General features: G+C 40.1%; 1 protein-coding gene across 1 annotated transcript in view; it reads right to left on the reverse strand.

The window, feature by feature from the left end:
* med30 (mediator complex subunit 30) overlaps nucleotides 1-17,203 on the reverse strand; it is a 38,606-nt gene extending 21,403 nt beyond the window's left edge. The window contains exons 1-4 of the mRNA XM_067612558.1: nucleotides 17,099-17,203; nucleotides 16,217-16,484; nucleotides 12,457-12,615; nucleotides 5,983-6,090 (exon numbers count right to left, since the gene is read on the reverse strand). Coding sequence (XP_067468659.1) covers nucleotides 5,983-6,090; nucleotides 12,457-12,615; nucleotides 16,217-16,396 — 447 coding nt within the window. The 5' untranslated portion in view covers nucleotides 16,397-16,484; nucleotides 17,099-17,203. The remainder of the gene's footprint in view (nucleotides 1-5,982; nucleotides 6,091-12,456; nucleotides 12,616-16,216; nucleotides 16,485-17,098) is intronic.
* Nucleotides 17,204-21,469: the final 4,266 nt, after the last annotated feature.

A 21,469-nucleotide genomic window follows, 5' to 3' on the forward strand; every position in this document is an offset into this window, starting at 1 on the left:
TTTGGGAGTATGTTGAGGACAAATTTCTGTATTTCAGTCCAGTATTGCGTTCAAGGTATGGCAATAAGCTTTCTGTTATTTATCTACCACAGTATCAGCAGGGTTTTACCGTGCTCTTTGTGGGCATGTTGGCTTTATGTGAAAAGGAGATGCTGTTTGTTTTGGACGAGGCTGAGTGCAGTTGAATGCAGGGTTCACTGCAATGTTTCACTGTAGTGTTAACATTTAAAAGCAGCCAGGGGAGCTGTGCTGAGCTCTTAAAAATAACCAATTCTCATCTCTGCTGTTGCTGACACTCCTGACCTTGGACCATTATCATTGCAGCACACTCAGACGGCTTGGCATGCACAATCTGTCCAAAGCCAGCACAATGCACATACATAGAGAGGAAACGGAGAAGGGCTTTAGCCAGCATGCACATGTGTGAAAGCAAGTGTAAACACAATCCTGTCTCTCTGAAGAAAGAACAAAAGCTGTCTCACTCATCATACACACACACACACGTATATACAAACAAAACAAATCCATGACAGACAAGGTAAACTAAAAGGCCTCCTAAATAATGCATGATGTGTTTTACCTGAACCTTTGCCATGCTCCACTGTCCGTAACTACTGCACTCGGGTGAGATATGGGAACTGCTGGGAGGTATTGTCTGTGACTGCTGGCTGTTTACTTCACCTGCATCTTTGCAGGATATACGTTTCATCGACCCGAGGCCGATTTTTGCACACTGTGCTTTAATGTCATCTTGATGGGCCTGTTTCCCAGGAAGAGATTAAACATAATCCTGGACTCAAAATAATCTATGATGGCAAATGCCAGAACATCAAGGGGCAGGGTTTGCCAGTGTAAAGAGAGCCTGTATCATGTCCCATCTGTCAGTTCAGCCATGCTATGCAGCACTGTGACAAAACACCCATATTCCTGTATTTTATGCAAGAATAAATTGCATTTTTTCTGATGTAAATCAACATGTCATTTATCACGGATTTGTCTTAAAGGGGACATATTAAGCACACTTCTAGGTCTATATTCATAATCCAGGGCTCTACTGGTATATGTTCACATGACTTGCAGTTCAAAAAACTCCTTATTTATCTTATACTGGTCCTTCATGCAGCCCCTCAGTTCAGTCTCTGTTTGAAACAGGCTGTTTTAGCTCCTGTGTTTTTAAGGCGCCCCTCTGAACACACTCTGTTCTGATTGGCCAGCCTTACGGCAGCTCAGGAGGCTATGCAAACAAACAGTAATAGTAGGATTTCACTTCTTTTCTCTTATTCTTTACTTGAAATGAAAACCTTTCAAATACATCAGTACATGTTCGAGCCTGAATCCGATCCGAAATATGCGAGAGGACAATGTGAACAACTCATGGAACAACCTTCGCAACAACCTCAGCAACAAAGACTACGGAACGGACGGCCGTTTGTGGGCATGTGCGAATACTCTGATGTCATCACGAGGAGGAAGTAGAGGTTGCAAACAGAGTGTTCAAGGCAGGCTGAAGCCCTGGCTTTTGACTTGCAGGAAGCATTTTTACATACATTCACCTCAAGTTTTGGATCTTTGACTGTTTAACATAGACAGACGACATCATAACAGTATAAGAATAACAGGAAATCACAAAAAGCATGATATGTCCTGGGGTTATCGCCGACTTGCAGAAGAAATTTGAACACCAAATATTACACTAAAAAGCTTCTTGCAGTGAGGATAGGTTTCCTTGAAAGCTTATTACACAATAACATTGTTATTAATATCCTAATGTTCAATCGCTCAATAAATGTTGTGGAGACTCTGTGCTCAAAAATACCTTGTTTGCATATGACTAGACTAAAACTCATGATTAAATCTTTCTGCAACAAACTTTCAGACTTGACTGACAACATGGTGTGTCAGTCTAAAGAAAAGCTCTCTGCTCTGCACTTCAGAGTGTCATAAAACAACCTCTCTATCAGAGCTGGGCAAAAGCATCTGATAGTGAATAGATTTGAAAAAGCTCTTAGGTGTGTTTGATGTCTGACACTTGAAACAACTCCAAAAGTGAACACCACACTCACAAGAAAGAAAAATCCAAGTCATCTCTTCTTTCTTTATTCAGCTACTATCTTGCTCAAGTCAGCTCTTTGTACCCAATGGTCAGCTCGTCTTTCTTTCATATTTGAAATATTTTTATATACAATACAGGTAGCTCCTTATCTCATTTACATTGCTATGTATCTTTTGATGCACATTGGCCATTCATTCTCACTCTTTTACGATCTGTGTTCAGTGGTGGAAACCAGACATGTTAGTATCATAGTCGTGACACATTTAACTACCGAGAGCTCACAACCACGTGAGAGCTTCGGGCCAAGCTTTCATTTTCACCCCAAAAGTTCAGTACAATACCCTATCACTGCTGGCATCATACCAATCTGGATGTCGGGCCTCACACTTCATTTTACGACACCATACTTCAAACTCATATGTTGTCCCGTATGACAAGGGAAATCCACTATTTTCTGGTATAGTATCATGGCCTCAAATTTGGAAGTGCAGACCAAACATTTCATATTCTGCTGTGAACCGCACCAGTACAAGCTGTTGGTCACGGTACTATGAAGCCAACAGAACTACATTATCAACAAAGAGCAGAGATGCAATCCAGAGGATACCAAACCATACACCGTCCTCTCCTCGGTTCCACCAGAGATTCTGTCCTCGAAAAACCAGAACAGAATCATTAACAAGGCAGAACCCAATGCTGACTACAAGGAAGTCTGAATTTTTATCAAGATTACAGACACAACTTTCCCTTATATTTCATTTATATTAGGACAAGATGGCTTGTAGCAACAGCCTCAGCACTCCATAGTTCAACTGTTGTCTGAGCAACAAGCTCTTAAGCCTGAACCTCATCTTACAGCTTTGATTATTTCAGATGAGAACATGTTACAGAGAACAGTTAAATCTCTTGGTGTAAATATCACAATTTTCAATGAAGAGTTAAATAATTATACATGATAACATACACAACAGGATAAAATAGGTACACTTAAGAACCAACAGTAAAAAAAAGAACAAAATGAAAAGTTCCTGACTATTAAAAGACAAATGAAACCAGGAAATACGTCATTTAACTATGATATTATGATGGGGATTTATCATTTGAACACAAAGATTTATGAATTGTACTTGCATCACAAGTAAACACTATATACACGTATACTTAGATGGAAACACTCAATTAATTTTAAATCATAATAAGTTTGTGAATTAAAGCTAAAGAATTATACCATTCATTGCATTCAATTGTGACTGTGCAATTAAATCTGGTTAAAGGTGCTATATGTAAGATTTGTGAAGCACTTTACATGTATTAATCACTTTCTATTGTCAATGAATGAAGGGATTGTAACGTAACTTCTGAAATGAGACCCACTGAGGACTGATTTCTATGTGAAGGACTCAGGCCAGTTTTTCTGCGAAAGGATGTTTAAGCACACTCCCAAGTGGTTTTCCTCTCTCCGGCACCAACAAAGTGCAACACTAGCTAACATAAGCTTAGCAATGGAGTTCGCTAACGTCAACAAATGACTGCCACCCACCACAACACAGTCAGCTAAGCTAACATTAATGCAAAGCATGTGAAATATATTGTGATATTGTGGTTTTAGCTGACTAATGTTAGCGCTGCTGCTCGCTCACACTGACGGCATGCGAGCATGCTCATGAGCAACGGGATGCTGACTGCAGCTAACTTAACGGCCACTGGTGTCATTAATGAGAGGGAATTTCTGATTCTTACATATTGCACCTTTAATCATGCACACATCATCACTCACAGTCTAACAGCATTGTATGGAAGCCCATGAGGGACTTTATTTAAATGATAATGTAGACTTGAAAATGAAAATGTAATTTCACCATAGTATTATAATTTTCCACATATGTATGTAATATTTGATTAAAAATTAAAATGAAAATGCAATAATCCAATTTGCATTTTCATTTTCACATACTCATATGGGTGTTCTATGACTACATTAAAATGAAAATGGAAAAGCTGTTTCACATTTCATTTTCAAAGACTTTGCCAGCTATATAAAGGACGATATTCAAATGTTAATTCAAATTTGAAAATTAAAATGCAATATAAAAAAATCATTTTCCATTTATGCAAGCAATATTTAAGTCACATTTAAAAAGACAATGCAATTTTCTAACAATATGAAAATTAAGATAAAATGGCATTTGAACATTTCATTTTTAAAGACTTGACCTGCTGTACAGGGGACAATATTTAAATACAATAAGCAAAACAGTGCCCTGGTCCATTGCATTTACATTTACATGTCACTACGCTCTTTTGGGGTCACATTGAAAATGAAACTGCAATCTGTCAGTTCGACCACCGGACCGGAACGTTACAACCACAGCCTGACTTCAGCTGCTGAGTTTCTCTGTGATCCTAACACTAACACTTACAAACAACTAGTTTTATAATATAATGTCAGAGTAGAGGTGTGGCACCACTATTACAACTTATGAGGCTGAATATAATGCTGTGTAACAGCATCAGCCGAGAGAGAGAGAGAGGCGCCATTGCTGGGGAGGCTGCTGCAGCATGACAGGTGCCCGCCCGGTGAGGATTATCAGGGAGAATGGAGACAGACTGAAAACTCTGCGCTGCTACAAACTTCACAATGTTTTGGTAAACCTGACTTGTTTTCTGACAGAATATTATATCGGACTATGCCAACTCTGAATACAGATCAGCATATCAGCAACTATGTTACCTGTAACTTGCAGTTGCATCCAGCTTTGAGCGCAATCCGGTCCAGCTCATTGTCGTCCAAAATAGGTAAAAGAAATACCGATACGATACACAGACAGGTGACAAATTAAACGAAAAACTGGTACAGGTCTGGAAGTTTAACCCCTACAGTGAGGGGCCCTGGTGGCTCTTTTATGCTGTGGGGGGCATTTTTTTGCTGGCATGGTTTGGGTCCACTCGTCCCCTTAGAGGGGAGGGTCACCTTTATCTTATGACGAAACATTTCTATCCTGATGGGAGTGGTCTCTTCCAGGATGACAATGCCCCAATTCACAGGGCATGAGGGGTCACTGAATGGTTTGATGAGTATGAAATGATGTGAATCATATGCTATGGCCTTCACAGTCACCAGATCTCAACCCACCTGAACACCTATGGGAGATTTAGGACTGACGTGTTAGACGGCGCTCTCCAACACTATCATCAAAACACTGAATGAAGGAATAGCTTTTTGCAGAATGGGGCATTCAGGCCTGTACCGGTTTTTCCTTTAATTTGTCACCCATCTGTATCTTGATGAGGAAAAACATTTTGTAAATAAGCCTCAGTAAAGATAAATAACGTTGCTCACTTTGTCTCTGCTGATTGGCTGTTCACAAGTAGCTCACTGGAAGCTCATTGGACGAGACACGCACAATGCATTCTGGTTGTTGTAGGATTCCCCTTTAAGAGCGGTATGGGGAATCTACAGACATTTTCTCAGTTTTCTCTAGTCATAGGGCACCAATTTCAAAAATAATTGCACATTTCTACTTCATAGGTGACCTAGTTTTAAGAAATCATCACATTCACAGCAGGGATCTTTTCCTTTAAAGCTGCAGGTTAATGATGGTGTGTAAAATGACTAATCTATAATGAATTTCATGCCTAATTATCATTTTTTATCCCTAAAATTATATTAGATCCAGTGTTTCCCCTAAGATTAGGCTACAGGCTCAGGTAGATGTGATTTTTTTTTTTGTCTGAAATAGAATTATGTTAAGCTGTGATAAAGTTTCATAATATCAATTCATGACCCTTTATCAAACCCATGCAGTTATTTTTTAAAGTAGCCCAACCTTCTTATTTCTTTACCACTGGCTGGGAATCAAACCTCTAACCCTGACAGTGTTGCTGTATTGAGCTGTAGAATAGAGCTATAGAGCTGTAGAACACAATACCTTGTTGACCTCCAGGATTTCTCTCCTCTCCTCAGAGGCAGGGCGGCTCTGGCTGGCTGAGCGATCCTCGTGTTTGGAGCTGTCATCCTCCACAAAGGGTATCAGTTGCTAGAAGGGACAGCGAACAAAAATTGGGCTATATTATTTACTGTAAGCCAGACAACAGTAAGAGGATCACTTTCAAAATGCTGACTTACTCAAGTGAATTGGACTGCCTTAAGTTCATCACTTACAGCGCACGAAAGAATCTACACTATGACAGCATCATATTGTTTTACTGCGGTGGCTATACTGGAATAAAACTCACTTGCTGATGCACTTTCCTCTTGTGCCTCTCTCCTTTTATTCGCTCCATGGTCCAAAGACAGTAAAAGCACTGCATATTCACATTTTTTTCCTATATGCCTGCTGAATACAGGTGTAGGTCAGAATAATGTGCGTATGTGCGACCTATGAGTGCTATCCTATGCCCAAGATATTCCTGTGCTGTCTCATAATCTTGTTCCCATGAAGTGGTGAAAATGGGGATTCTGTGTAAGCTCTTGAACACAGGCAGAGTCTCACTCTTCTCTCTTGAACGTAGAGAGAGAGAGACAGGACAGAGAGAGTGAGAGGGGGAAAAGCGAGTGGGAGATTAATTCATTTTTAAACGCTCTGTGTGCTTGACCTTGTCTGCTTGACACTATAGTGAGGCTGATGTGAAAGAGCCTTCAGGCAAGGCGGCGTTCCTGAGAGCCGACAGGGTCACTGCCTGCTGCTTTACATCATACTGCCCCCTAGTGGTCACCTCAGGTGCAGGAGCAGGAGGCTTGCTGCAGTCACACATCAAGTAATGTGTGGATGTCTTGAGAACACACTGTTCTTGGCACAACAAACAGCCAGGATATAAAGAGTCTTATACTGAGAATGTGTGATTGATGGTATGCTTGATGATCTTTGCAAAAATACTTAATGGAACTGGATTTTGTCAAAAAAAAAAAAAAAAACAAGCATGCCAGTGCTGCACACACAGTGTAAATGTAGTCAAATGTCTATGCAGTTATACAGCAGTTCTACAAAATACACAACTTTAAATTAGTTATGTTAACGTCAGGTTAGAGGGAAACTTTGATTTTCAAACAGCATTGTATCATTACAATGTGGGTAGGATATGCAAATGAACAATGTTTAACTTCCTTCCATGTGGCCTGCACCCAGAGCTCCCCGCTCATTTGCTGCCAAAAGTCCACCGGGTGATGCAAAACGCGCCATCCGGTGGAGATCTGCCTCAGACTACAAACTACATTTCCTCATTTTCTGTAGTCGTGCCTTCAAGGTCAAATGTGGGTCTCCCAAAATACTCCTGTCTACCATGCTACACTGGCGACAGGGAAAAGCAGATGCTAAAATATACTACTAAAATACTTTAAAATATCATTATATATTTGGAAGAAAACTAGTTCCATGATACAAGGTTGAATATCGCGCTGTGGATTCAGACACAGCAGACTGTGGAGGAGAAAACAACCACCGCAGCGATGTTACAGCCAAAGCCTGACACACAAACTTCACCTGCTGAGTGTTCTCCATGATAACAATAACACAAACAAACAACTAGCTTTACAAAATAATGTCGGAGCAGAGATGTGGCATCACTATTACAACTTATGAGGCTGAATATAATGCTGTGGAATCAAACAACAGTGTGGAGGGAGTAAGCTACCACCACTGGAGCTACATTGCAGCGACATGTTCAACAAACTTTGTGGTGCTTTGGTAAGCCTGACTTTGTTTTGTGACAGAATATTATATCAAACTTTAACCCTGAATACAGAGCAGTGAACAGCAACTGTGTTAAGTTACCCGTAAGTTAACTTATGTGGCTGCATCCAGCTTGAGTACAATCCAGGGTCTGGCTCCTCGTCGTCAAAAATAGGTAAAAGAAACAGTGTTTGGTTGGATTGTTTTCCAAGACGAGCTCAATTGGAGACATTAGACTCAGAGGTGTTTTGACTGTCCATCAGCAGCTAGGCCTCGTGTGCAGCCGTGCAGCTCTCGGTAAGTTTGAAATGATCGACATAACTGACTCCAGGGTGCCGTTTGTTTTATGATCATTGCACAATCGTACGACATATCCAGACTCGACAAGGAAAAACATTTTATAAATGAAAACAAGCCTCGGTAAAGAGATAGAACGCTGCTCAGTCTTTGCTAAATGGCTGCTCTGCTGGCCGTAAACACACCATGAGTAGAGTCAGTTTGATTGTGCTGGAAGCTCGCAATGCATTCTGGTTGTTGTAGGATTCCTCCTTTAAGAGCAGTACGGGGAGTCTACAGCCTTTTTCTCAGTTTTCTCTAGTCACAGGGCACCAATTTCAAAAATAATTGCACATTTCTACTACATAGGTAACCTAGTTTTAAGAAATCATCATATTCACAGTGGTGAATTGTCCCTTTAAGTTTATAGTATCACACTCTCAAAAATCTACATACCTATCCTGGACCAAAATTTTCAGGCATATGATGTTTAATGTGTTTCATTACAGCTGTGACGATAATCTGCAGTAATTCGTTACGCTGGAAACAAGAAGTTCCTGTGGCAAGAAAAAACTAACATCTCCGAGGTTTCCTTTCCAAAACAAAAACTATCATACCAGACAAGATCACAAACACAGATTAGGTAGGAGACACTCTGAACAACTAAGAAGCCAACGATAACTGCCATACGGTGGGAAAACAAACCTTGCTCCAATAACGACTTGGCACGATGCTAATCTAAATCGTGCAAAGTTCTTAAGATTATTCTGCTTGACTACACTGTTTGACCTGAGGTTGTGCAGCTGCAGCAGAGGCCCTGCGGACACTAGACAATGGTTTCAGTAAGCTGCTTCGTCTGGAAGCAATGACTGACTAAAGACACACAAAAAAAGTAGGCAGACAGAAATGTAGACAAACAGATGAAGACTGCAAGGAGATAGGCAAAGAAGTCAGATAGCCAGAGAGACATGGAACAGGGGTGAAGAGGGCATGGACATGGGTGGGAAAAGAAGAAGACAGAAAGAGGTGAAAACATAAAACAAAAACTGAAAAAAAAGAGATAAGAGAATGTGAGAAACAAAAATATAGAGACAAAAGATTCCCAGAGGGAAAAATGGAGAGTGACAGAAAGATGTAAAATTTTTTGTACTCCTGTCAGTTTCCAGGCCGAGCTCCACGCCAAACTGTAAGCTCTGACTCTTGGAGGGAGAAAAGACAGCAAGGACATGTGCAGGATATTATAATCAGACAAACTATGAGCTTGTCTCTGGCTCGAGAAAACTTTAAGTAGGAAAAGAGGAACGTTTTTTCATTAGATAATTTCAGACCCGTAGCCAATGACATATCAAATTTTAAAGGTACTGGGCTGACTTTGGCAGCTTGTGGGGGGAAAATGAAATGTGCTGAGTAGGGTGGGAAAGATGGATGGTGAGTGTATTATGTGTGTGTGTGTGTGTGTGTGTGCGTGTGCAAGCATATACAGTGTGTGTACCCATGCAGCATGTGTGTGTGTGTGTGACTGTGCCTGTGTGAGTCATAACCCCTGCCTCTTCCACAGAAAGATGGATGCGGTTTCCTGCCTGACAGAGAAGAATGGGCTAATGAAGTTCTCCAGGTTGCCTCGCTGAGACAAAAAAAAAAGGAAAAGGTAAGGTAAAAGACAAAACTGAAAAAAATAACAAAATGAAAAGGAAAATTTATGGAGTGAACATGTAAGGGGCAGGGGGGAAATGAAATGGCATGGCTGTTCATTGCAGGAAATGACAGAGGGGGAGGAAGACTTGGACAACAGAAGAAAAGTAGAAGAAAGAGAGAGATAGAGAGGGAAACGAAGCCGACCTGAACAAACCGACTGAAAGAAGAGAGGGAGAGAAATGGAGAGAGAGCTAATTTTGAGCAGCTAAAAGAGAGAGAGAGAGAGAGAGAGTGAGCAGAGAAAAAGGTAGAAAGGGAGGGATAGGAGAGAGAAAATGGAAGAAATACATGAAGAAAGTGTGCAAGTGTTTGAGAAAAAGAGAGAGAGAGAAAAAAAACAACTGGACTGCAACGACAGCTGGAAAGAAAAAAGAGGAAAGCGCTGACGTGTGCATTTGGTCCAGCTGTTCATTAAACGGGTCTGTTGCTAATTAGGCTGTGATGAGGTCACACCGCCCGAGTCATTGATTCCACTTCCTGTTTCGGGCAGCCAATAGTGAGAGGCTGTCAGGCAGGCACCTGAATTCTCCAGGATGATAAATGGCATGCGTGCTGGGGCCAAGATCAACAACCCTCAGTCCCAGACAAACACAGTGAGCTGTGCTATTGGCTGGTCAGCACTGGACTGGGTCTCAGCCTCAAGGGGAAATGAATAAACATTTACATAAAGGTGCAAAGAAGAGGGAGAAAAATAGCTAGACGGCGTACTGACTCAGAGGGAAAACGTCAGAGTGTGGCCCCTCGTGGACTTGAATTTAGGGGTGGAACTGAAGATGATATAGACGGATATATCATTTGAAATGCTTCTGAGCAACTGTATTATTCAATGTGGAAAATGTACACGGTGGCAGCCATCACAAATTTGTTCCAATTTAAGACTGGTCTCCTCCCACATCCTCCTTTATCCTCAGTAGGAGTCTGGTGAGAGAGATTAGCTCCAAGCCAATCTGTAGAAATTGGGAAGGGACTGCCGCAGTCATAAATCCAATCAAACAGTGGTGGATAGCCTAGCTATAGCCCTGCATGGAGCCTCGACACAGCGCATGTCCAGAGAGTCAGTGTGTGTGTGTGTGTGTGTGTATGTGTGTTGGTAAAATGCCTTTGTGCTAACATGCCACAGTGCACCACATGCATCTCCACGTGTGTATGTTGTACAGTAGATGTTTTGTGTGTGTGTGTGTGTGGGATACAATTGTGCACACGCATGTCTATTTGCTGTGCGTCTGGGCATGCATGCAGGGATGGAGTGCGGTAGAGCTGAAGTGCTGTGTTGTTCCTGAAGGTGGATGGTGACCGTAACCAGCGGTAAAGAGACTCTGGAGACTCACCTGAAGCAACCAATGAATCTGCTGCGAGCGGAGAAAAGACAGACCTAGAGGGAGTAGGTGAGATAAGAGTCCCCCAGGGTAAATATATGTGCTTGTGTGTACGGCTGTGTGTGTGTGTGTGTGTGTGTGTGTGTGTGTGTGTGTGTGTGAGCAAGGGGAGGGGAACAGGGGGGTGTGGCAGTAACAAATGCCTACTTCCTTTATATTATATTTAAGAGTTTCCTAATTTAGCAGGCATTTTGTGCGAAAAGCTGGGCAATGTGTGGCAGTGGCTGAGAGCACTAAAAAAAAAACAAAAAAAAAACATGACAAGCAAATACAGAATGTTTTGACGTTTGCATCTGAAGGGATCAATCAATCATTTTAAATTAAAATGTGGCTCAACAGTCCGATAGTTACAGCCAAATCATGTGGGATCTGATTGTACAGTGAGTTGGATGGAGAAATATGGCAGATATATAATATAATAACAGAACAGAAAACCTGTCCTATCTGTTGAAAATGTAGTAAACATGCAAAACATTTAGGAAAATATGACATTAAATACAAGTGTGAATAAAGAAAATGTAAAAAATAATTATACCCGTAGTAAGTGATCAGAAGAAATATTTAATCATTATTTCTTTTTAGGTAATAATCACTTTTACATTTGTACTATATTTTAAAGTTATTATATTATGTTTTGCTACAATCTCAATCAATAAAGGATTGTGTTGAACTTGCATGATCTTCAGCACCATCCAACTTAAACTTGATAAATGTTATAACATACTTTTACATGCCAAAATGTACAGAAGTTCCACAAGTAATGCATCCGAGTCACAGACAACATGATAAAGTTTTGTGTTCAAACTGGAGATCCCATTGACCTTAATTGTATGGATCCCAGGAGGTATTGCTGGTTTCCTCAGACTGGCAGACCCTGGGTGAGGGTTATATAAATATAGTGCTGCACGTCCAAATATTTATGCAACCCTACACACCGGCATAGTCTTGACGCAAATGCTTTATCGCATTCACTTCAAGAATCAGCACATTCCAGCCATTGTACCCTGACTAGTACTTCTTTTGTCTGTCTGTTTTGTTTCATAGGTTATTTTCTTCTGGTTAAAGAAAATTATGGGACTTCTCCAGTCTGATACTTGCTGCGGGCATCAATTGACATGTGTCACATGACCTGTGATGCACTAGAGGACCAAAACATTGCTAATATCCGCAAAACAGGTGTGTGACAGAGTGCAGTTTTTGACAGAGAGTTTTTTTGGTTCCTTCTCAGTTAAAAGCTTTTGATCCTAGGCACCTTTGACTTTGATCTTGTAGTATTCAAACTGCAAAGTTACCAAGCAACTGATAACATTCCTGTTACAGTTGCCCTCCAATCAGATCAAAAAGAGAACATTTTTACTGGACACTCGTCAGGGTTACCAAGACTCACCTCTGGTAATATGGGGTCCAGCCCAGCGCAGTTTTCGTTGCATTTGTCGTAGACGAGGCGCAGCTTGCGGAAGAGCACAGAAAGCATACGTAGGTGTTCCTGGAGTTTTCCCAGCCTGTCCTGGTGGGTGTTTGGATGGTAAGTGACTCCATTAGGCAGCTGAGAAGCACCACAGAGGAAACGCTGTGTTAAGCAAAGTACAGGCCTGCAATTTTGCTAGTGCTAATAAAAAGCAACAGCCATTGATCCCCACTGACTGCCAAAAGCACTACAAAGCCTCTGTTGTTCTCTAGCTGGTAATAGTCCATTAGAAGCCTTCTACTAATGCACAATAGATGCACTTTCATTTACACCGATAATAAAGTGATACTCTCTTTTCTGCTTAAGAATGGGAGCAACTGGGCTGTATGGAAAAATGTTTATGAAACCCGTTTATGAAGTGTTTCCCTGATGCAGCAGCACACTGCCGCTGCAGAATGGTCATTAATATCAATGGGCTACTAATCATTAATATCAATAGGCTACTAATGATTTCCACTCGCACACTGCGCAAGCACGATAACACCCTACGTCATTGTGGAATTGTTTTGAGTCACTGATATCAAATGCCAGATTCCTTTCTCTCCTCATTCTTCAAAAGGACATAGGGCAGTGTGTAATGTGTGTGCGTAGCGAGTGTGTGGTTGAACGAGCGGCAGAAAAGTGACGGTGAATGCGAGCACAGCGGAGGAAAAGGTTAGGAGTGAGCTGTCAATCTGGCAGTAAATGTACAGCACGGGTTACAGTGTGTCAGTTAATAAATTTCTCAAGACCAAGAAAAGTCATGACGTCGCCACCCCATAGCAGTCAACCTAGGAGGGAAACACTGTTAAGATAGTGTTACAGTATGTTAACTGGTCATTATGATATTATAAAAATCACAATTTAAACTGTCAAACACAATCTCAGCAGCATCAAAAGTTTTACTGCTCCAGCTACTGCGCTTTGAAAGTTTTCTCTCACTCTCGTACTGAGGCCGCAGTGGCTTTTAACTACAATGGGTGTTAAAGAGTAACAAGAGATTTTTTATTTTTTATTGAGAGGATCGACAAGCCTCTGGGGCAGCACTGTCTGATTATTAACATCCTGCATTACATGAAACAAGCCTGCCTTCAGGGCAAGCAAAGGGAAAAGAGAGAGACAGAAACAAAGAAATAGGGGGGGAAGACAGACAGACAGACTGATAGAGAGTGGGAGGGAGGCGAGGAAGAGACGCTAGATGAAGAATTTTTATGAGTATAAAGACAGCCTGTGATTTAAAAAAACAAGTCACAACAGTGCTGTTTGTGCATTCTGTGGCTGAGGCGGACTTGTTTGGCCTGTCCCCGGCTGTGATTTTAACAATGTGCAGAAGGATTGTCTCAGAGGAGCAGGCAGACATCCATGATAAACTCATGCTGACCGTGTCTTCGGGACACAGTCGGAGCTGAACTACATGGGAACTGCAGAGCAAACTGATGATGACTAATGTATAAAAGATGTAAAGAATAATATCCTGAATACAGTGCTTGAGGAATGAACTTGCATAACTTTTTAAAGTCTCCCTCCACTCAAAAAATTGTTTTGCTTATCGTTACTTCACTTGGATGTTTGAGCTTCACTGTGCAGAATGAAAACATAGATTCTGGATTTTTTCAATGTGGGAGAAGGAGTAATGTCATTTGAAGAATTTTAACGAGGTAATTAAACTTTTTTGTAGAAAAACCACATTAAGAGATCAATTGTTATTTTATGTCTTAAAACACGTCTCGAGGGGATCTCGACAGCTGTCTGCCATCATTTGACTGCAGTAAACTTGTGCCCCTACATAAAAATAAGGGACATATTTGAGATATCTGTCTGACTCATAGGGACAGCTAATATTTCAGACAACATACTGTGTGTAATGTGGTCTCTAAAAAAAATGAACCAGTGGGAAAAAGTTAGTCTGTAGCCCTTTACCTATACTGTTAGACTTCTCACTATAAACATTTGTCATACTGTATTACTGTTAAGAAATATTATTCTACATAATAACTTTCTGTTATTGCTAGAATTATACCATTCTCATGTAAAACCCTTTGATTCCAACAAGCCGCCCCTACTGTGAGAGATTGAATGTTGCACCTGAACTCTGACTCATTTCATGTCTGAGATTGTTATCGTGATTTCTGAAAGCAGCTTATACCTTGAGCGACATACTGAACAATACTTCCATCATTTTCTTACCAGCTCAAGCCATTTTCAAATTTGTAGTGAGAAAATTGGATCCATCCATTCACAAGCTTGGCTTCTTTGCACTGGTTGCCATTTTCTTGTTCGTAACATGTCTTGTGTCCTATAACAATAGTCAGGTGCCCAAACGAACATGACACATGTTTTTCTTACTGTAATCATTCCTCCTGCTCATACTGGCCATTAAAGGACCAGTGTGTAAGATTTAGTGGCATCTAATGGAATAGATTTGGCAGAAATGGAATATAATATTCATAAGTATGTTTTCACCTGAAAATAAGAATTGCTGTGTTTTTGTTACCTTGGAATGAGCCCTTTTTATCTATATAGAGACGGGTCCCCTTTCATCTAGGCTGCCATGTTGCACCACCATGTTTCTACAGTAGCCCAGAACAGACAAACCAAACACTGTCTCTAGAGAGGTCCTTTCACGTTTTTCACAAATTTCGCAGCCACCACAGGCTCTCCTACATGCTTGGAAGGGGAAGGTGAGGTATATTCATTCGGTTGCAATCTGCAACCTCACTGCTAAATGCCATTAAATTTTACACACTGGTCCTTTAAGAGGTATCTTCATAATGCACTTTCAGTGTAAGTGATGGAGAACAAAATCCACAGTCTTCCTCTCGTGCAAAAACGTATTTAAAAGTTTATTTGAAGATTATGAGGCTTCAGTCATCCAAATTAGTCAAATCAATTCAATATCTTTTAAAGTTCCTGTCTTTTTAGTGCCAAATTCCCTCTTTTTGTTACAATCCTCCCACTGCAGCTGAACAGGAAAAACACTGTCTGGCGAGACACAAAGAGGGAATTGTTTACTAAAAAGACTGTGACTGTGGAAGATATCCATTTTATTTGACTAACTCAGACAGCTGAAGCCTCATATTATCTTCAGATTAACTTCAAAATAAATTTTTGTCCAACGAGAGAACTGTGGATTTTGTCCCCCCTCACTTACACTGAAAGAGCATTTGAAGGGGATCTTCTAGAGGTCAGTATGAACAAGAGGAACAGCGAGCAAAACCTGTTTCAATGTTCATTTGGGCAACTAACCATTGTTATGAGACAGACTTGAAAAATTGTGAACCTACCCTTTAATATTCAGTCTGTCTGCTTTGTGACAGTGCATCAAAACATATTTTCAAAGAACTGACTGACTGACTGACAGCTGTATTGTTACTTGCACAATAGTGCTCTGCCATGTTATCATTAGACCTATTATTACTATTTTAGCATATTCTTCTACTCTTTTTTCCTTTCATGTCTAATTGTTGGTTTTTTATGAATACATTCTGCTGCTTTATATTTTATACAGATGTGGTTGATAATAAATATTGCTGTTTTTACTCCTTTGGGTTGGGTTGGGTTGGGACTATGGGACACATAGAAAAAAATATTAAAGACAGAAGAAGGGGGGGAAACAGAAAAGTGAAGGAGGAGTGTAACCTTTCTTCATCAACTAGACTTCTTATGCCAGATTGACAGGCATGTTGGCAGAGAGACAGACCTGCATGTTCCTGAGGAGCTGGAAGATCTCCATGGTCCTGAGCACAATGTCTTGGACCGTCTCCTGGCCGATGCGGCACAACGAGGCCGTGTTGACATCACGTGCTGCCTGTGCCTGTTGCTGTTGCTGCTGAGGCGGCTGCTGCCCGCCAAAGGGCGACACTAGAGGAGGGGTTGTCATGGAGACAGCAGATGAAGATGATGGAGGAGGTTCGGGTCCAGGTGAAGTTACCTGTTAGGCTATTCCACACCAGCACACCCTTACATGCCTTGATGAAGTGTTTGACAGAAGCAGAAGATAAGAAGGGGAAAAGTGAGACAAGTTAATGTAAAACTTGTTCTGATACTAAACAAAACGGTAGTCACAATATTTTATAAAGATACTGGCATAACATCTAGCATGTTTTATCAGCACAATAAAATGTACTTGACACACAGAAAATGTGGTGGAGCTCTCTAAAAACTTCACAGCTGACATAAATCAGCTAAAACGAAACGCTGTCTGGCTAAGAAAGATTTAACACTGATAAGTCACTGTGCTAACGTTGTAGCCTTCCATATAAGTTGTAATCAGAAGAGGTTCAGAAACTATTTTACGTGCCTTTACATCAGTTAAAGTATGTTAGATGCTATCCTAAACCTAAAATGCCATACCCAAATGCATTCAGTCAAGTAACGGGTTTTTTGACCTAACGATAAGGTAAAATGTAGAAGTGGAGTGGTTGTCACCTAAGCTAAGTGGACAGTCACAGCACACGACACTTCAGCTCTCTCTCGGTTTATTTTTATGTGTCGTTGAACTATTTTTCCACGACGGGACACTTTACATCACAGTGAGTGTTCATATTTATTTAATAACATATTTGACAACGTGTAATGTTACCTGTGTGGCGATAATTTATCTGTTTTGTTGACATGTCAAGTCCCCTGCTCTGCTCCAAGGATGTCAGTTGCCGCAACTATCGCGAGAATAGTTCTTGATACGGTGACTCGTGGCGGTAATTAATGAAGTAGATTCGCAACTTGAAAGTGGGTTTTTTGTTAATTTGTGTAATTTTTTACGGGAGAATAATATTAAAATTCACACAACTGAAAGATCATATCATTTTATACAAACTGTATTCGATATCTATCTTTTGAATCACGTCCTTTCTTCCAAATACTTCTACATACATGACACCATTACGGTAAAACAAAGCGCACTACAAATTTGTCCAGGCTTCCAGAGTAACAGCGCCATAGTCTGGTCTATTCTTACATGACAGCCAACAAACACACATCTGACTTCATCAGCCCCCAAGCCAATTTACACCACATGATTGCTCCTCATGGGTCATTATAACTTTTTGGTAAGCATTATTCAAATTCATCCCATAACTGGGTATGCTGTGTGTACTCAGTATTAAATGAAATCCTTCAGTGCATCCATCCATCCATTACTTATACTATACAGCTGTGCTTGGATCATTTTGTGAGGCGTCAGAATTCAAATTAATTTGAAATACAAGACGTGTTTTAAATAGACAGTGGGCTATACAAGGCTGCTTCTTCAGCATGTGCTCTGCCATGCAAAATTACTGCTCTGACTTACAGAGACTGGAAATAAGAGCTTTATTGAAAAAAGGAAAGGCTTTGCCTTCAGGCTTGAGTGGGGCTGAAAAAGTAGATTAGGATGCCTATTACTTAATTTACATTATTCATTCAAATTTGGGGTTACAGGCTGGATTTCAATTTCCTTTTATCTGGAACACATTTTGTGTAATAATAACCTAAAGTCATTTCCTTTCTCGTATTCTCTTTCTCTAAAAAAAAAAAAACACACACCCTATCTACAACACGCAACACTGATATGAAAAACACTGTCTCAGGTTCACTTGATTGCCCACAACTTCTTAATTGCAGAAGGAGTGCAGGTTACCTTGCCAGGATGAATGAGCGTTACTCTTACAATCCCCATCTGCCATACCACCAGACCATCTGAGCTGTGCACATTTAGAAATTAGTTTCTCCATAATCATGCAGCCTTCCTGTCTTGCTGGTGTGTTTAATTGGGATGAGGGAGATGTGATGCTGAGTGGGTGGGTGGAGGCAGGTAGTGCGAAGCTGAATTCTACATTTGACATTTGTAAGAATGAATCTTAAAAATAACTACATTCATTCGCACATCACAGTCACGGAAAAGGTTGGAAAATGCAAATGAGGTGTGTCGGTGCATGCTGATTGTGTGTGTGTGTGTGTGTGTGTGTGTGTGTGTATGTTTATCATGTGGGCAGGGCTGAAAAGACAGCTGTCTACAGGCCCATAGCGACTTGAGAGCCCATCTATCATCACTGATTAAAGCGTATAGAGAAGCAGTCAGAATGCATTGATCACATCAAGGCAAGTTGATGGAAAATGCATTGATTTAAAGAGGCTTTTTCATGTCAGTGTAATTGAACCACATTGAGACAAAACATTCTTGTAAATATCAAAGACTGTCATTCAATCACAAGGCAATGTCATCAGAAATATCAAGAGTTTCTTATCATTTTCACCCAACCGTGTGTGGTCACCACAGTCACAGACTTTACTGGAGAACAGGAGGAAGAAGATTCAAATGAAATATTGAACAAATAGGCAGTGCTGTATCTCATTACCTCTGTGTGTCTCGTGCAGCATACTGTAATTGATGTGCTGTTGCATGTAACTGAGGCCTCCAGCATAAAAAACATCACATTACCTTGAGACTGACAGCAGGTTCATAACACTGCATCATCTCATCAATGCTGCAAAAGGCTTGAACCTTGAACATGAAAGGGCGAGAGAGCAAAAGTGAAAGAGAAACAAAGAAGGATGGATGGGTAGTGAATAAAAAAGGCACAGAGGTAAAATAGGTGAGAGTCAGACAGAGAGCAAAAAGTACAGAAACAAAAACCTGAAAGAGTAACAGACAGAACACCTCTTGTGAGGAAACACAAACCGTGTAATAATTATTAGCTGAGGGGGGTATCAGGCCTAAAAACGGATTATCTAGCTACCTAGTGCATTACTCATGCTTTAATTAAATACGCACTGATCTGGTCCCTCCAGGGCTAAGTTCAGATGGAGAGAGAGGGAAGTACAATGGTCTGCTCTGAAGGCAGCAGCAGGCAAAGTCCATTCAGCTGCTGACAGCAAGTTTCACTTCCAAAAGTCTCTAAACACAAGAATGAGATTAGAATAGCTGGAGGTTTGGGATACAGGGATTGTGGGTGTGCATGTGTACTGTAAAAGTGTATGTGAGCAGGCGTGAAAGAAGTACATCAATCAAAAGCCTATTTTATTTAATATCTCAGTATTAATATTTGTAGAACAATATGTCATAGTCCTATATGCAGTTGTAAGGTACTGTACATACATATCTGTATATTACATTGAAATTACATTTTTTCATGCCTTTTGAGGATTTTAAGACATTAAACTTGAGCATTTTGAACACCACTTGTGATTGTTTTGTTTAATGTAAAACTAATATCTATTTTGTGTGTAAATGTTGTGTTGTGCATTTCAGTGTGTTTATTCATGCTTATAGTGTATATTTTTACTTTGCGCACAGGCCTCTTTTGAAAACGAGATGATCTAAATTAGATTACCTATTCAAATGTTAGTATTATTACTATTTAAAAAAAGAAATACCTCTACATAACTGTTCATATAGAGAGATTTATTGCATAGTGATTCTTTGTGCTCATCTATGCAACTCAAATAAAGCATGTTGTCATACCATACATAAATACCAGACATAAATATGTACTATACTCTGGTAATATATATTATGACCTGTCATTGTATGTATTCAGTATGTATGACCCTCATTTTAGTTTAGTTCTGTGTCTTGTTAAGATTTTAGTTTATAATTATCATGATTTGTTATTTATGGTTTTATTTTTTCTTGTGTTTTGTGATTTATGTGACTTGTCTGCTGTAACAATTCAATGTAAGTTAATTAATAAGTTACTTTATAAGTTATCTATCTATCTATCTAGATATCTATATGTGTCATAGGAGCAGGTTACCTGTCCAATAAATCACTTTTTATGCAGTCATAAAACTAAGTTATATAGACTTTCTACTTGTAGCATCACTGTTTAAACCCTAAAAATCTGTGGTTAGCAGGCTGATCACAACCTCATGGTATGCAGCCAAAAACAAGTGGAGAGAAGTTAGTTTCCATATATATCAAATATGCCAGTCTAAATTTTGGCGAAATGTGAATAAAATTATGCACAAAACACCTTTAATATTCCCATTTGATGGAATTGTGCAGCCATAAAAACAGGAACAATGTTGTTCTGTCTTGATTGAATATTTCATTGAAGAGCAACAGTAATACAGAATATATATCATACTGTCAGACAGTGTGGAACAAGAAGATTTTTACAACATTAAATCCACTTAAAGGGACAACTATGTAGTTGAACTGGAAGTGAAATCTATAAATTAAAGACTCCATAAGGAAAAATTGAGACCGTGAAAGATGGCACATGGAAACTTATGTGTCAGTTGTTATTGATGGTGTCCTTGACCATGCTACTGAAGCTCAGGACACCCATGACTCTCACCACAGGAAACCGTAGCATAGAAGATGGTCAAACAGACACTAGTAGTAAACATTTAAGTGTCAATAACATGTCAGGGGCCCCTGGTACCTCAAACATGGTAACCCAGGTCCATTAAAAATCACACAAAGGAGTGGCTGGCTCAAGGTCAAAGAGGTGGGCGACTGTGTACACTTGTTGCCCAGCAACAGAGGAGCATGTTGGTAGTAATGGGTTAACTGGATGCAGTGTTTTGTCACTAAGGATTTTATGACACTGTAAGTCAGACTTTGAAAGCAATACTCTTAGAAGAAAGTATTTGAAAAGAAATATTTTATTGAATAATTCATTTCAGCTTTACCTGTATAAGTGTACAAAGGCAATGAAAAGGCACAGTGATCATGTATTAAAATACAGTACTTCTCAGGTTGCTGGTGTCAAGAGTCCATGCATACAACTATTCATCGGTCAACATTTACATGTACAAGACTCATGTGTGCCAATGGCTGTCTGCATCCTATGTCTTAGGTTGATATAGCTCAAACAAAAATAGGTCTCAGTAAACACATACACACAACACGGTAGTTAAAGGATAGGTTCACAATTTTTCCAAGTGTCTTAAACCAACAGTCAGGTGCCCATTTGAACACTAGAAAGAGGTTTTCCTTGGTAATCATTCCTCCTGTTCATACTGGCTA

The sequence above is a fragment of the Thunnus thynnus genome, chromosome 15, assembly GCF_963924715.1.
Source record: "Thunnus thynnus chromosome 15, fThuThy2.1, whole genome shotgun sequence".
NCBI lineage: Eukaryota > Metazoa > Chordata > Actinopteri > Scombriformes > Scombridae > Thunnus > Thunnus thynnus.